Genomic DNA, 17,785 nt, shown 5'->3' with positions numbered 1-17,785 from the left:
AAGGTAAATTGCTACAGTGTTTGGGTTTTTTTTTTTTTTTTTTTGACTCTTAGCAGACAGCAGTTGTAAATAATCAGAAATGAATTGCATTTTTTTCCTAGGGCCATGAAAAAGGTTTTAAGCAGACTACGGGTTTGATACCCTTAGCGTGTTCTGTAGATAAGTAATTCGTTATCCGTACGCACCCCTACACTTTCGTATTAAAACAGCATGATTTAGTTCTTGGAAGCTTGTCTCCCTAAGTCCCGGGTCAGGTGCATGGACAGGGCTCCTTATGACGTCTGTGGTGGGAACCAGTGTGCTTAGTGGCTCTGTCAGGTTTTGACTCCGTCTCCCTGCAGTTAGTCTGCTGATGTTGGACAGTTGGATTTCTGCATTTTCAACACGCAGAATTAAACGCCCAGCTGTGCAAATGTTTGCTTAGTTGGTTCATTTTTTTTTCTTTAAGATAAATACCTAGAGACAGAATTCAAGGAAAAAAGATGTTGCTTCTATACACACTGTGACCTAGCTTAGAGACTTGCTTTTTTATTTGAATAGAAGTCATAATTATTTCAGTATGCCCAGTTGCTCTGTATTTTTCTTATGTCAAGTAAAAACCTGTGAAACAACCATTAGGCACCTAGCTTGAATATGTTAAATATGTGTTTTAAAATACCTTATGGGTTAGTAAAAGTGTGAGGGCTACAGTTTCGATTCCTTTTCTCTATTAGCTGTAGATGTGTATCCTCATAATAGTTTAAGGAATGATTATTATAATGCCCAGATTTTAAGTTATATACAATTGGATGAGTTTTGACAAAGTCCAAGTACTCATGAAACTACTCACAAATTAAGAATTTTTTTAAATCATTTTTAGAAAGCTCTTGTGTCCCTTTTAGTTTCTTCTGTCCTATGGCTGTTAGTGTGGTTTCTGTGACCTGGTTGGACCTCATACATAGGTGCATTGAGTGTGCCTGCATTTAGTATTCTACCGTTTTTCTTTACACCTCTCTCTTAAAGTGCAAATGCTGAATTGTGCTTCTTAGACCCAAAGGCTAGGGTAAGAGCAGCAGGCGCAGGCGCTTTTCAAAGAGTGAGATTGTACCCCGCACCTGACGTAAATGCCCATGTTCAAAAATGAACTCTGAGTGGATGACAGACCTAGATGTAAGAAAGAAGCTTCAGGCTAGGATTGTCGTGACCCTCTGGAGACTACAGGAGCACTGGCATGGCCATTAAAGCATAGGCCACAACAACAAAATCAAAACCTGGAAACTTACGGGGCAGGCAGGCAGGAAGGAAGCGGCAGAACCACAGCAAGAACGCATTTGCAGTGTCTGATGACACTTAATACCGTCCTACAGCCCTCGGCTGACACACCCACGCACATGGCAAGGGGACAAAGCATGGGAGGAGGTGTTTCCCAGTGGCCACTCAGTAGGTGAAGTGACACACCCAGAAGCTTGGGTCACCAGGGAAGTACAGTGAGTGGCGCTCACTAGAATGACTGTTCCCGGGGCACCGCGTACAGCAGCATGCAGGGCCTAAGGATTCAAAGCAAGCATCCTCAGAGGCTCTAGCAGTCACTCTGGATGCACCTGGGCAAACGGAATAGGGTTAGATGGCTGCTTTTAAGGCCTTGTTCAGAAGAGCACCATGCACAAACCCACTGATGGGGAACAACTCAAGCGTTTCTGGATAAACGGTCTTGTATACTTCCAGTGGCCTTTAGAACCCTGCCCAGAAGTGAGATAAACCAGCAGAGTCTGCACAGCAGTGTGTGGCCACCTGCATGAGAGAAGCAGGCATGTCCAGGCTTGGAGAGCTGAGTGTTGAGCAGCAGCTGCAGGGGCTGGTGGGGGAAGAGCAGGAGTCGTGGTTGTGTGGTGACCTCTGCAGATGGACATGGACGGCGTGCTGCCTGGCTTTGTTTCTGGTACTTGACACAGCTCGTATCATTTGGGAAGAGAGAACTTGGACTGAGAAAATGCCTCCCTAAGAATTTCCTGATTAACGATTGATGTTGCAGGGCCCAGCCCACTGTGGTCCTGGGTTGTGTTATAAAGCAAGTTGAGTGAGCTGTGGAGAGCAAGCCAGCAAGCGGTGTTCCTGAGTGTCCTCTGCTTCAGTTCCTGCCTCAGGTTCCTGTCCTGACATCCTTCATGACTGTAAACCACCCCTAACCCCTGTTGCTTTTGTTCCCAATGTTAATCCCAGCAGTAAGTAGTGGGCGAGCTAGGACAGGCCTTGCTGACAGTTGTACAGCAGCTTGAATGGGCGGAGTGTCACTCCACAGCCGACTCCTCAGCATGGAGGTCGTAAGCACATCCTAGCATGGAAGAGAGGGGTGGATCTGAAGAGAGCTCACTCAGCTCAGACCACAGTAATGAGCTTGTTTCCAGGTCAGGGGTGGGAATGGTTTTTAAGCGAATTGCATTTGTTGGTGATAGGTGTGGAACAGTCTTAAGTCTCTGTCCGCTTCCAAGTTGTCTTTCTGCAGGAACACGTATGAACTGATGGGGCGGGTCTAGGCAAGATGTCCTCAGCGGAAGCTGGGCGGTATCTCGGCTTTAGTGTGCCGGAGCTTCTGGGAGCTGGGCTGCCACAGTTCTGTCCGGTGTTTCACTGCTGCTTAGGGGGCCTTTAGCCTGGACTCCTGTTAGCTTAGGCCACGGCTCTTTGGGGGATCAAACTGTTCACCTTAGAGCTGATTTCCTGAGGTGCCTTGAAGGATTGGTATCTTGTGTAGGAGACGCAGGAAAAGCTGGCCTGAGATTTTGCAGCCCTTAGGGCTCCTGTTAGTGGATGAGGCCACTGAGGGCTCCTGCCCCACGCTAATCCTTTCCAGAGGGCTCTAGGACCCTCCTAGGTTCCCCAGCCTGAGTGCGCTGTCCCCATGTCCCTTCCTTTTAGGGCTGAAAGGGTACTAGTTGGAGGCAAGATTTCGATCTTAAAGTGTAAAATTAGAAATTTAAGCATAAGAACAAGATCAGAACCGCATGAAAACAGACATTTCATGTAACTACAGTGAGATTATGAATTTTACCACAGCTATATCCCTCCTTCCCTCCTCAAGCTCCACCCGCTCACCGTCATCCTTTATTCTCTCTGCCCTTTCTTTCCCTCTGTTCTCTTTCCACTAGGAATAGAACCCAGGTCCCGTGCCTGCTGGTAGACATTCCTAAGATAGACATCCTCTCTGCCTCATTGATTTTGTAAAGGCCTAGATTCTACCTTGCCCTTCACAGAGTGCGGCCGGCGGTTCCTTTTAGATGGATGCTTTTGTGCTGTTACTGTTTGTGAATTCAGAACTAATACACACCACAGACAAATGGCCTGATGCCACTGTAACCTTTTCTTGCTTTTTTTTTTTTTTTGTTTGTTTGTTTTGTTTTTGACTTAACACAGTACTTTTAGTTTTGAAAGATTTTGAAATGTGTTGTTTGTTTTATGCCACCTTTCCAACTGTAATGTAAAACTCAGTTGCTTTTTCCTGTTTGCCTTGCATGCCAGTTAGAGTGCTTCTTCCTGACAGTTGGGACAGGACCCGACAGAGCTGCATAGTAAGTCAGAGCTGCTTGTATCTGGAGACTGCTGGGTCGTGAGGTCAGTGATGGAGAAGGAGAAGGAAGGAGAACCTTGATGATGGTTCATTCATTTTGGAAATGAGAGAAAGGCCAGGGTATGGTGAAGAGAAACACGGGGACCAGTGTCCCCTCGTGACACAGATTGAGACTCGTGTCCCTTAGAGGGATAATTTCCTGGAGAGAGCACTTGAGGAAGGGGCATCATCTTTAGGCACACCTTCCTCCTCCAATGGAATGCTTGGAAACACTCAGCTCTTAAAAGAGAAGTTGTTGTTTTCAAATGTAGAAGTGTCAAGAAATTGTTGAAATAGATTCTTTTTAAAAGTCATGAGAAAACATTAGGTCCCAGATATTTTCTGGAGATTTCCCATTAGCCTAGTTTGCTGATACTCTTTATAGAGTAGCCATGGATGGAAGCACAGGGCGTGTGGTTGCAGTAGTCACTGATGGCTAGTGGGTTCCGGTGTTGGTACGCTGCTGACTTCCCGCTGGTAGATAGAATGAACCTGAAGGCAGGGCTAGTGCTCACTCAGCACAGGTGACTGCGTTTGGCGAGTTTCAATTGCACATGCTGATTCTCGGACCCATTGGGCAACGCTCATTCATCAGATAACTTAGCTGGGAGGTCCTCTGCCAAGGGCATGGCTTTGGTGTGGGAGCAGATACACACACAGCCCAAGGCTGACCACATTGTCCTCGTGGTAAAATGAGTCAGTCAGGCCTGGGGACAAGGATCGTGGTGAACTTGCCTGCTCTGCCTCAGGGTGACACCTGAGGCAGAAGTGCCCATGGCCCCAGATCTTAGCATGTGACACATGGTACAGTCAGTCTCGCATGCATGTTACCGTCTGATAGTCTTTGTTGATCCTAAATACAATTACAACAGTTGAGACTGCCAAGACTCTGAAGAACCCACGTGTACTTTGCAGTATGTTCCTCGTGGACGTCTCTAGGCCTTTGTCACTTTGTCACTTCTGCCTTAGCACCACAGAAGTAATATACTGAATGATAGACACCAGGGCTAAGCAGGTCTGAGGTGGACTGGAGGGTAGTACTGAGTACCTGGTGGCCAAGTACTGAGAGGGTGACAGTGGGCTCCTGGGCTCTTGGGGTGGTCTGTTTCATAATAGTGGCATTTCATTTAATAAGTCTGAAAAAGCATGTGGTGAGTGTTTCTAAACTGGTCAAAACAAAGCCAGTTAACCATTAAAGAATTGAGCCTTAGTTCCAGCAGTAGGCAGTTACTTACCATATTGAAGAATTGGTTCTTAAAGCAGTGCTTCGGGTAGGTAATGCTGCGCTGCAGCCTGTAGTTTGATAAGGAGCCTTGGTTTGGGCACCTGCCTAGAGTCCTGATTGGTTGCCAGAATCAGTGTGAAATCTTGAGGGACCCAGTTTTACAGCTGTATGTGCATGACAATGGCACATGGGCCATCCAGTTTGTCTTGCCTGGCAGACAGAGCAGCCCTCTCTCAGAGAACGTCTCCCTATGTGTGTGAGAGTTTCCGTAAGCCACAGAGTCCCCATGGGAGAGCTGAGCTCCTAGGGGAGTCGCTTGTTGGCTGAGGCTTCCTGACATCTCAGCTCCGGCAGGCGTGTTCTCCTCACTGCCTTAGATCACACAAGGTTGCCATGGAGTCCGCATTAGTTACCGAATCCGACATGGGTGCTGGCTGGGAGTGCGTGCACCTTGTCCTGCGGTGTACTGTTCCAGCATTCGGACTTACGCTTTAGGGACATTCTTTGGCTTGACTTCATTCATTGTGAAATATCAAACTGTAGAATAAATAAAGCAAAGATTTCAGCAGTGCTATTAATTTTTTTTTAAATGTGCCTGCTTGTAGCAGCCTACATTCTGTGTGGTGAAAAGCCCGTTTAAAACCTATTTGACCATACTTTCAGTGGTCGTAGCAGGGAGGTTTTGAACAACAATTGGCCTGGATTCAAAGAGAGAACCATTAGCCCCATGCACTATTCTCCTGTGGTTCGTTGTGTGTGCTGTGAACTAGTGCATTGTCTTAGGAAACACTTTAGTATCACTTCTTTTTCATTGCTCAGGGTTTTTGTAAATAATTTGGCTCTTCAGTGTGGATCTGGTCCTCAGGTTTCTGAAGTGTGTGTGCTCCTGGGGCCGAGGTTCCTGGAGTTCTCTCGTGGACCATATTGTGGTATCATTAGCAGGAGGTCTTCATCTGCAGCAGCAGAGCACACTCACAGCCTGGTTTTTGTTTTTCTTTTTCTTTCCTGCTCTCCTAATTGGGTGGTGGTGGTGGGGCACAAAAAGATTACGGAGGGGAAAGAATCAAGGAGGACACTGTCAGGACTGTAATCCTGCATGAGGAGGGCCATCCTCTGGGCGTGAGTGCGAGGCTGATTTCTGCTGGCTTGGTCTAGCTCTGGTATTTGTAATACAAGCTCTTTGTTTCCCTGCTCTATCAACTAAGAAAACCACTCCCTACTAGACGTCCATCCTCCAAGAACACGTTTAGGGAGGTATTATGTGGTGTATGTGTTAGCTTTCCATTACTATGACAGGATCCGAGGAAATGCTCTCGAGTGGGAAAGCAGTTTCTTTGGCTCCCAGTTTTGAGGGCACAGGCTAGTCCTGCAGCTCTGGGTCCTTGATGGGCAACCCCTCATGGTGGGAACACGTGACACAGAGCCTTGTTACTGCATGGACAGCAGCAGTAATGAGTGTGACTGGGGCCAAGGGGCTGCTCCTACGATCACAAAGGCTTCCCAGTAGGTCCAGTTTCCTACACTTGACCTCTGAGGTACATGCAAGATCAAGCGGTTTTGTTTGGTGGTAATGGGGTACACTTTCTCTTAGCAAATTATTACGTGCAAGTGCTGGCATCATCCTCTGCCATCATCTGTTACAAACAGGGTTGGGGTGATCTGACCCAGAAGCACACACACCATGCCTTGTATCCAACCACAGCTTTCCCCCAGTATGTGAATGAGTTAAGTGGGCTGTGTGAGCTCACTGGGGTTTGCCTGTTGCCTGGGGATGGGAGTAACGCACCACCTCCTTGGCTTTCATAGCAGGAGCATCTTAAATGTCAGGGGCAGGGAAGGAAGCCCTTCCACTAGACTTTCATGACTTGACAGTGATAAAGCAGCATGTTGAAGGCAATCCCACATCACCATTGACTTCATGGGTAGCACGTAAGCAGAGGCAGAAAGTCAGCGTATCTAATGAAGACAGATGTAAAGCATGGAATCGAGAACCCTTTTCACCTGACGGAGTCAAAGCCATATTTGAGTTCAGTTCCCACACCTCTTCATTTCCTCATTGCTCTATGTAACTTTCTGACAGATGCCACCGCAGTACGGACAGCAAGCTGTGAGTGGCTACTGCCAGCAAGGCCAGCAGCCATACTACAACCAGCAGCCGCAGCCCTCGCACCTCCCGCCCCAGGCACAGTACCTGCAGCCGGCAGCGGCGCAGTCCCAGCAGAGGTACCAGCCACAGCAGGTAAGCAGTGCTCGCATGCATCTGTGTTCTCCCGCAGGGCTGTGTTCAGAGGCTCTGGCGCTCTGAACGTCTTCCTGCCCTTTGAGAGGCACTGTGGGGGTTGACGTGCTTTTTTCCCCTTTTGGTGTTTCAAGACAGAGTTTCTCTGTGGACCTCACTGTGGAGCCCAGGCTGTCCTCTAACTCGGAGATCTGCCCACAAGGCCCTGCGCGTCCTTCCCTCCTTCCCTCATCTCCCCACTACGCCAGACATTGAGGACTGGGAAGAGCAGCTTTCAGTAGCTGCTTCCATTACTGATTGGTGGAAGGCAGCACAAGTGTCCGTTCACTTCACATTTGTGTTCTAAAATCTTTCCAAAGGTGCCTTTCCACCTAGAGAGGCCTGGTCAGGAGGGGTGCAGGTCATGTGCCAGTGTGGTGCTGGTTGGCCTTTTAACCTTTTTAGTTTGGATGTTAAGTACCTCAGCATGGGAACATGGTGGCCTTGGAGGGTTATTCTCCTGAGACTCACTTATAAACATGGGGTCCCTTCAGCTGTAGAACAAGGGAGACACAAGCAGAGTGGCAGTGAGCTACAGTAAACAGTTGCTGGGTCTTTCCTGTCCTGCCTGGCTCCTCCCTTCTCTTCCCTATTTTCAGGAGGGGTCTCTGGCCTCGACCTTTGATCCTCCTCCTGCCACTGGTCTCCTGGGTGCTGGAACTGTGTGCTGCCACCATACACATGGAGTTTCTGGGTGAAATTAGACTAATTAACCACCTGTTTGGGAGGCAGGTGTTGCTGGCTGAGCAGGGAAAGGCACCTGCCTGAGCCCAGTGATCCGCATGATAGAAGGAAAGTAGATTCTCACCGTTTGTCCTCTGACCTCCACGTGTGCACGCACACACAAATACATACATGTAATAGAAAGGCATAAGTGTTTGTTATTGGGCCATCTATTGTAGTTTACATAATTGAAAAATAGCATAATATATATGCTGAAATGATTCCGTTTCATTTGCTTTAGACTGCTGCTCTTGAGTGGAGCGACCAGTTGGGAGGGGCTGAGAGTCTTGTAGTAAGCACAGACATAGCACATAGCTGCTAGCGGTCCTCCCGGGAAGCAGCAAGCCTCTTTCCCAGCTCAGGCTGCCCTCTGCACTTTCTCTGTTGTGGGGTGGGTGTGGTAATGAGAACGAGCACGTGCACACAGGCCCGCTCACTTGCTAAGGGCTTCTTTATGGCATAAATAGTCAAATATGTAAGCATGTGTAGTTTCTACATACAAAGTTTTAATATTTCTTTTAGTTATGTGTATTGTGCGTGTACAGCTATGTATCTTGGAGTGCTTCTGCCCGTAGCAGAGTCAGCTCCTGCCAAGAGCTGGAGTTTCAGGGGATTGTGAGCCCCCTTAGGTGGGTGCTGGGAACTGACTCAGCAAGTACTCTTAACAGCTGACCCATCTCTCCAGCACCATGGAACTTAATTCTACCGGAGTGCATTTTAAAGTGATTTTGGGATTTTTACAGTCCATTGCCACATGACTTTGTATATTTTAAGAAGGTGAGCAGCCAGTCCAGGGTTTGTGGAAGTGGGGTGTGCAGCCCTTCAGTTATCCGGCCCTCACCAGTGCGTGAGCATTTGAAAGCACTTCCTATCAGCTCCCTTTGCTGAGTGTGACTGGCATCTGGGCTGTGAGAGAGAAGGCTTTCCGAGGACTTTCAGAGCCCTGTTGAACTCATCTTGGGTGGGGTGCTGGGTCACTTCATCCAGATACTCTAGTGCAGACGGCCTGTTCATCTTACGCTCATGGGCCTAAATGAATCTCAGTTGTAAAAACAGTTTGATTAAGGACTCCTGAGTACCTGTCATTTCCTCAGGACCATGCTCCAAATTTACTTCCTTCATGCAGTGTTCACTGATGGCTTCCAGAAGATGGCAATTAGTCAATTACTATTTTTCATATTTAAATATTGACAGCATGCCACAGGCAGGGCCTGTTCTAATGAATGCTCTGTTAGTTACTTAGTTTTGGGTTTCCTTTTGCTGTTCTTACTGTATATTGATTTGGATGCAGTGAGATATATGATAAGAACTGTATTTTAACCACAATGGCTCATTATAAGAATTATCATTTAAAGAACATTCTGAGTAAAACTTGTCAGGACTTTTTCTTAGGTTTTCTTTTGTTTGTTTGTTTTTTGAGACAGGGTTTTTCTGTGTGGCTCTGATTGTCCTGGAACTGGCTTGTTGACCAGGCTGGCTTCAAACTCAGAGCTTCACTTGCTTTTGCATACCAAAATGCTGGGATTAAAGGTGTGTGCCACTACTGCTCAGCTGAGTAGTTTTAAAGTTTAATTTGATATCTAATACAGTGACTATCTTAAAGGGGGGGGGAAACCGAGAAGAGTTTCTTGCCATCTTAGTTACTCCTAGCCATGCTACCACCTATATCACACTTTGCCAAATAACCTTGCAATTATAGGTACATATGTACACACACACACACACACACAGGAAATTACACAGCATCATGTAACTCCTGCCCTTTGTTGTACAGTTGAAGATCTACTGTAAGCTGTAAGCTGTGTGTATTCCCTGTTAATCTTTCATGCACACACTTAAATAGATCTTCTAGAGCTACTTTCATTTCTTTAGAGCCTTATTGGGTTTTATAATCACAGTATATTTAGTCAGTTCTTTTTAATGTCGTTTAGATGGTTTCTAGGCGTTTCCGACAGTGTTGCCCTTATAACTTGCGTGTACTGTTTCTTACATAGACATAGGTCGGGAGGCTCTGTAGGGAGCTCTTCCGTGCAGCTCTCTGCCAGAGGCCGGGAGGGGCTCTGCCCTCTTCTAGATGATTGTGCCGGATGGTCCACTGTGGAGGGCACCTCCTTTTGTACCCACCACAAGCACTTTTCCCTGCCTGTCGTCAGTGCCTGGCATGGTTTTCTGGGAGATAAAGCTGTGGGTCTGGATTTGTTAGTGTTTTTCCTGAGCTATAAATTTCTGTCTTTTAATCTTGATTTCTTTCATTTCAGTTTTAAAATTGATTTATGAAAATCCTGTGCATTTTGGTGGGCTCCCCAGAAATTATAAATATCGTGTGAGTGTGTGTGTGTGTGTTCTTGTTTTTGATTGTAGGAACCGAGGGTGGTGGGACCAAGGAGATAGATGACTGATGGGCAGAGGTGTGTGCCTCAAGCCTGATGACATGTGCTTAGTCTCTCAGGACCCCTATGGTAGAAGAAGAGAAGCTACCTCCGGAAGTTTTCTGTGACCTCCACACATTTGTTGTGGTCTACTGTATGTATGTACACAGAAGATAAAGAAACAAGATGACCAGGATGAAAAGATGAAAAGTGACAGGCCCCAAGTTTGTGTGTGGACAGGAGACCATCCCAGAAGGGCCCTGGTGCAGGAGCGGGTTGTGGGTGCGGGTTGCGGGTGCGGGTGTCTGAATCTGGCCTTGGGAGTTGGATGAGGCCTGCCCACTAAAGGCCATTTGCTTGATTCAAGTAGCCAGTTAAATGGTTGGTTTGATCCAGAGAAATTGTGCAGCTGCACTCGCTGTCCTCCCTGGAGAGGTGGCTTCTGTCACTTGCTCAGTTCTCTGATGTGTGCTGTATGAATTCACTCCGGGCTCCATTCTTTTCTGTCTGGTTTCCTCTATAGTAGTTTCTGTTTGTTTCTTTTGTTTCTGCTGCTGCTTGGTATGTGCTAATTGCACACCCTCAGTGTTCTTTCTGGAATTTTCTTTCTTATGTTTTGCTGTGTAGCACAGACTGGCTTGGAACGTCCTCTTCTTCCTTTGCTGGGACTGTAGGCATGTCCTACCATGCCTAGCCTAACCTTCTTCATTTCTTTCTGTTTTTTTTTTTTTTTTTTTCTCCCTAACAAATTTGACTGTTTCTGTTGCTAGTGTAATTGTGTGTTTTCTTGCTTTATGTATTTTTCTCTGGAATAGTTAGTTCTTCAGTGGAAAGCCAGTCAGAACAGAGTGTGCAGTTGAGCCCAGCCATGAAAGGCCAGGACAGATGACTCTGAGTGTGGCCCACTAGATTCTTGTGCTGCAGGCCAGGGAGGATGCTGGCCCACGGAACCCAAGGAGCATCTTGGGAAGGAGGTTGCTAATAGTGCTGGGTGTGGTGTGTAAGAGGGACTAGGGAGTGAGAGTCAGTCCTCAACGTCCTGGGGAAAACTGGGTGATTTGAAAGTTTCATAATTGGCAGGGGGAGTAAAGTGACATGGAGTTGACACGGGTAGTGAGGCCAAAGTAATGGCAGCACTGTCTGCTAAAGGAGCTGCCCTGCTTCCCTGCAGTTCTCCGCCCCAGCTGCACTGCATCACCTCTCACTTGACTCTTTAGGCAGCCAATGCCCCTCTCCACTGTCAGCAGCACTGCCCCGCCAGGGAGAACCTCGGGCCTTTCCTCTTTTGTTGCTGTTGTAAGTTGTATTCTTTTAAAAATTACACACTGTGTAAGTGTGTGTGTCTGTGTGTGAAAGTGTGTGCCTCTGTGTGAGTGAAGTGTATGTTCTGTGTGTTAAGTGTGCGTGTCTGCGTGTATCAAAGTTTCTGTGTATATATGTGTGTGTGTTTATTGTGTGTGTGTGTGTGTGTGCATATAGATGTGTGTGCGTGTGTGTGTGTGTGTGTGTGTGTGTGTGTGTGTGTGCGATGAGCTCAGTCCTCTGCTGTCTGTTTCCTGGGTGACAGGTGTACACTCTTGTGAGGGCTGTGCTTTTTTCATGTCACTTGATTTTCATAGGTTTTGCCATTTAAAACATACTTAATTTTTAAAAATACAGATTATCTTCTGACTTCTTTTTTTTTTTCCTTTTTGCACCCAGCCTTTCACACAGTGTTGTTGGAGGGAACTGACAGGCCAGTCCTCTTAGTCTTGAGTAAATGAGAGTGTCTGTGCTGTGTGAACCTCTCTTCTGGGAGTTTTAAACCAGCCTCAAGATACGCTGTGTACAGGTGTGTGTGTGTGTGTGCGTGTGTGCGTGTGTGTGTGTGCACAGACACAGTTGGTTTGGTTTTCTGGCGTCTGTTTGGGTTTCTTACACAAGTGTTTGTGAGTGAGGTTGAGCTGTGATGATCTTTAAGAAGAGCTGGAGTCTGTGGCACTTAGTAAGCCACTTGCAGACTTGTCTCTTTCCTATGTCCCTGGAAGAGTTTGTGGTGTTTGAAGTGAACGGTCTGTCCTTTGAATGTTTTGCAGAAGTGTCCATAAAGCCATAGCAAATGATGGATTTCTTAATTTTTATCCTTTGTTTCACTCTTGAGATTTTAACTTGTGATTCCGTTTTATTTTGTTTTGTTTTTGTATGTGATTATAAGAGTTATAAGGTTTTTGTAAAATTGGTTCACACCTAAGTAGTCTTATATTTATGAGTCTGGTTACTTCACTTTTAACTGTATTAAAATAAGTTCACAGTCCTCGTTAGCATACTCTTGTCAGACCCAGAGCTGAGGCATATGAGCTGACACTTTTTAACTTTTGTGTTGACACTAATGAATTGTCCATGTTAATGGCTCTGATGGTTTCATCCTGTGCATGAGTGCCATTGATCACGTCCCTCATCTCCTCCTAACCTCATCCCTTCCCAGTCTTAAACCATTTATCTTCTGCTTCCAGCTCATCTAGTTAAGCTTTTTCAGAGCATCCTTGGTCTTTGTCTTTTCCATTAATATGTATGTGGGTATGTATATACATGCCTGTATATGTGTGTGTGTGTGTACATGTGTACATGTATGCATGTATGTGTGTGCACGTACATGTATGCATGTATGTGGGTATGTATATACATGCCTGTATATGTGTGTGTACATGTATGCATGTATGTGTGTGCACGTACATGTATGCATGTATGTGGGTATGTATATACATGCCTGTATATGTGTGTGTACATGTATGCATGTATGTGTGTGCGCGTACATGTATGCATGTATGTGGGTATGTATATACATGCCTGTATATGTGTGTGTACATGTATGCATGTATGTGTGTGCACGTACATGTATGCATGTATGTGGGTATGTATATACATGCCTGTATATGTGTGTGTGTACATGTATGCATGTATGTGTGTGCACGTACATGTATGCATGTATGTGGGCATGTATATACATGCCTGTATATGTGTGTGTGTACATGTATGCATGTATGTGTGTGTACATGTATGCATGTATGTGGGTATGTATATACATGCCTGTATATGTGTGTGTACATGTGTACATGTATGCATGTATGTGTGTGCACGTACATGTATGCATGTATGTGGGTATGTATATACATGCCTGTATATGTGTGTGTACATGTATGCATGTATGTGTGTGTGCGTACATGTATGCATGTATGTGGGTATGTATATACATGCCTGTATATGTGTGTGTACATGTATGCATGTATGTGTGCGCGCATACATGTATGCATGTATGTGGGTATGTATATACATGCCTGTATATGTGTGTGTGTGTACATGTATGCATGTATGTGTGCACCCACATCATACACACATATGTATTATGTTTTGCTACTCTTCTGATGTTGTTTCTTTTCTCTTTTAGGTGTATGTTTAGCTTCTTTGGACCCTTTTATCTAAGATTAACATATTTCTTCTAAACACTGCATCAGGCAGTTTCTCCAGCTTTAGTGGGCCCTGTCTTTGTCTCTTATTTCTGAGGATTATCTGAGGATGAGTCTTTGTTCTCTGAAAGTGTTTTATGCAGACGAGTAAGGATTCTGAGCTGCTTTCCTCAGAAGGAGTATTTAGAAGGTCTTTGCTTGGCCTGTCATCTCTAAGTACTGATCCCTTCTGGGTGCTAGCCACCCATGGGTGCTAGCCACGATTCCTTCTTCCGATTGTGAAGTTTCTCTCTTACAAATGTCGTGAACACGTTCATGAGCAGAACTGTACGATGTGCACACAGATGCACGGATGCTGCCCTGCATTCCGTCCCCATTCCATGCCCATCACTCACCATCTTGGTCTCATGCTTCCTTGGAGTATCATGGACACACATGCCATTTCTAGATAGGGACATCTTCTCCAAGTACTAAATTCTTCAGCTTGCTATCTCCTAAACTAGACCTGTTGAGATATCATCCGTAATGTGTGTATATTGTCTGTGTGGTTTCAAACAGAATGTAAACAAGGCTGTCCACTGATGCATCCCTTCTTCCTCTGCTGACTCTCTGCCTTGATGTATGGAAAACTGGGTCCTTGTCCCACAGAGCATCTTTCCCGGCTGTTTTGTCTGACATAGCTGAACACATTCTGTTTCCTGCCCGCTGTCAGCAAGGTCCACTGGCTTGAAGAGCAGCACATATCCGTGATTACCTTAACTCACAGCTCCGAGTGTTCCGCCCTGCTCTCATCAAGTGGCTGTGCTGAATGCCTTTTGTGTGACTGCTTGTGGTGGCTCTAGCTCTTGCCTTTGCAGTCACTACCAACTGAGGCTTGGAGACATGAGAGGCGGACCAGCCTTTCCCCTATTCCCCTCCATCTTTCTCACCCACTAATCTGTGAGTGTAAGTCACACCTTGGGAAGGCTATGGGCTGTATATCCTGGGAGCTTATAACATCACATTAACATAATGCTTGGTTGTCCCACAACAGCTAAGCCAAGATTGATTAGAGGGTTTCTGTAGAATGTCCTCTGGGACCACTTTAAATAAAATTCTCCTTCTGTGGTTTTGCACACCACAGGGGCAAGTGTTAATTTTGACCAGACACCCTGGTGGTGGTGAGCCTGTGGCTGCTGATTCTCAAAGGAGCTGTGCCTTTTATTCCCCCGGCCTCTGCTCCAGGCCCACCTCTTCCTTCTCTGTTGTGGGTGTGTACCCTACTGATCAGTGGTCCTTCATGGTCTCCTGCTTTTTCTCCATGCTGTCCTCCCACCTACCAGCTCAGACTTCTCTCCCTTCCTCCCCTGGCCCTTGCACAGTAACCAGGCAGATGTGAACTCTGGGATAGAAGTGAGTTTGTCCTGTTGGGGCCAGCATCCTGTGCTCTTGAGTACTGCTACTTGCATTGAGGCCAAGGATGGGCACAGGTCTCCTCTCTGCATCTCAGGTGCTTCAGACAACAGAGTATCAAATCTCTCTGGTTGTTTATTATTATATTGCTTAAAACTTTATAAACACAAGTAATTTAGAAGGATCACATTTTTCTTTATTTTTAAATTAAAAAGTTTCCTGATTTAGTCCAGGCTGACCTCAAACTGAGGCTCCTCCTGCCTCACCCACCTGAGTGCCAGACGTTCCACTCTGCCTGGTTTAAGTTGCTCATTGTATAAAATGAAGCTTTTCTAACCCCCCTTTTCATTCTAAAGAATGTTCACAGATAAAGAAGCTACTTCCAGAATTTCAAATAAGCCAGAACAATATGCCAACTCTACAGTAGAAATGAAAGCGAAGTTGCAGTTAATGCTGCTGTGCAGTAGGCAAGTGTTCAGATGCAGCCATTAGAAGCCTCCTGCAGGGGTTTGATGTTCATGAGTGGTCTCTCTGGCCTTCACAGCACAAGTAGAGAGCTGGCAGGAGCCTTGTGTTGTTAGCATGTCTTATGTTTCCGGCAAGATCATCAATATGGTGTTCTCTGCTCTGATGGTGAGACACTTTGGGCACAGTTCTCAACAGGACAGCACACAGGCATTACTTAGTACACTGAGTAGCCTTCCTGGGAATTTAGGGCATCCCGAAACATCTACAGAACGCTTTGTTCCTCTCTGCAAATAGAGTTGGTTTCTAGACTCAAACAGTTAGCTTTTGTGTTGCTATTTGTAGCTTGGGGGGGAGGGGCAGGAGGGTTCAGGCAGGATTGAGTCAGGGCCCCACACATGCAAGGCAAGCTTTGTACTAGTTGGCCATTCCCTCATCTGCTTTCTACTCTTTGTTTTTCAGTTGCCCAGTGTGGCCTTGACCTCACTTTGGGGCTTAGGTAAACCTTGAACTTTCAGTCTTGCTGCTTCAGCCTCCAAGTAGCAAGTCTAGGCCTTTGGGCTTGGCTGTGTTTTTAGGTTATGCGTGAATGCTGGGACTTTTTGAGGTAGCGTGGGCTGTGGGACAGTGATGTGGATCCATGGCTACTCCAGCTTTTCCTGCACAGCACCACAGGCCTCATTGCCCTTCTGTGGTAGTAGCTCTTCTTCACCATCTGTCTGTGCATGTGATGTGTGATGTGGATCTGAGTTAGCACACTGCCACTGCAGAGGACAGCCTTTGGAGACTGGCAGCCGTGGTGGCAGCCATTTTTCCTGGGGACCTTTCACCAGCCCTCATCGCACGTCTTTACCTTTGTGACAAGCAGTTGCTCTCCTGGCATCTTGCCATTTTCTTAGCTTTGGGGAAATCAAGCTCATAGACAGTTTGCCTTACACTGTAAAACACTAACAATCAGGCCAGTCCCCATGTGTAGCCAAGGATAGCAGGCCTTCGGCACACACTTATATTTCCCCAGTTAAAGCTGTGGGAAACTGAAAACTGTTACCAGCAAGGGGGCCACAGAGTGAGCTCGGGTGTCAGGGCTAGCTCAAGGCTGAGGCAGCCTGCCTCCATGTGAGCTAGCAGCACAGGCCATCCTCAGGGAAGCAAGCCACCACAGGGAACTGTTCTCAGGAACTTAGTCTCTGAAAGTGTTCACCAGGGAGGGACTCAGGGACAGGGACCACGCTGGTGGTGCATGCAAACAGATTGTCTAACTGCAAAGAGAAGTTGCTCCAAACACTGTAGAACTGTAGAAGTCCCTTCTGTCTGATCGTGTGTTCCGAATTAACATGTAATACTTCACAACACTGAGGCAGGGGAGTGGCGTAGCAGATTAGGGGCCTGTCATGCCTGTCTGTCCTGTAATGGAGGGCTTGGGAGTACCTCTGGCCAGCCCTCTGCATTTCCTTCCTCCTTAACTAGATGGACTCAGTACATCTTCATAATCTCTGGAAATCCTCTCAGATGCTCTATTCCCTTAGAAACCCACTCCTAAACCAGGAGCCTCCCTGCTCCTATCCTCTCAGAGCAGGACCAGGAGGAGGCCTGAGGCCTGATGGTCTTTTACTTCTGATCACTAAAGATAATCCCTGCTGGAGATTCTGCACCTCCTCAGGTTACCTCACTCACCCTTCACTGTTCACATCCTAAACCTTCATCTCCTAGGCCATGCTGCTATCTAGTTCATGGAGGGGTGAGATGCTGCAGCCCATAGACACAAAGGTTGCAGCTGCCCTCCATAGTGCCTCACAGGAGGCCCCACCCTCCCCCATGGCACACATACACCTGCCTCTCCCCTTTCTCTTCCTCAAGCACTGCTTTCTCTTTCTGTTGCTTCTGTGGGCATCAGAACACGCTGGCACTCTTCTCACCCGCTGTCTCGTCTTTCCTCCTCTATGGCCCATTACCACTTGAATTTACCTCACTAGATAAGACATTTATTTCACTACTTGCTGAAACAGCTCTCTCCATGTGGTTTTTGTGCCTCTTCTGTTTAAATTGGCAGGTAAAATTGTAAGTATCATCCCGTATAGCAGGATGCTCTGAAAGTATGCAGACATTAGGGGTGACTGAACCCAGCTAATTACGGTGTGCATTGCTCACATGATTTTTGTGGTTGGAATACTTCTAATCCACTTTTAGCAGTTTTCCTTCACAGTCTATTGTTAACCACAGTCACCTTGTGGCACAGTGAGTCCCCTGCATGCATTTTTCCAGTGTCCTTTGCCCAATACCTCCATCCCAGCCTAGGTTCTGACAACC

General features: G+C 46.5%; 1 protein-coding gene across 3 annotated transcripts in view; it reads left to right on the top strand.

Moving 5' to 3' along the window:
• Arid1b (AT-rich interaction domain 1B) overlaps positions 1 to 17,785 on the top strand; it is a 354,101-nt gene that overhangs the window by 101,959 nt on the left and 234,357 nt on the right. For all 3 annotated transcript variants that reach the window (XM_029471378.2, XM_021186013.3, XM_085832859.1), the window contains exon 3: positions 6,889 to 7,047. In XM_029471378.2, coding sequence (XP_029327238.2) covers positions 6,889 to 7,047 — 159 coding nt within the window. The remainder of the gene's footprint in view (positions 1 to 6,888; positions 7,048 to 17,785) is intronic.

This window comes from Mus caroli, unplaced genomic scaffold, assembly GCF_978045245.1.
Source record: "Mus caroli unplaced genomic scaffold, Mus_caroli_1 scaffold_18, whole genome shotgun sequence".
Lineage (NCBI taxonomy): Eukaryota > Metazoa > Chordata > Mammalia > Rodentia > Muridae > Mus > Mus caroli.
Note: the sequence above shows the minus strand (reverse complement) of the source record. Positions and strands in the feature narration are given on the sequence as shown.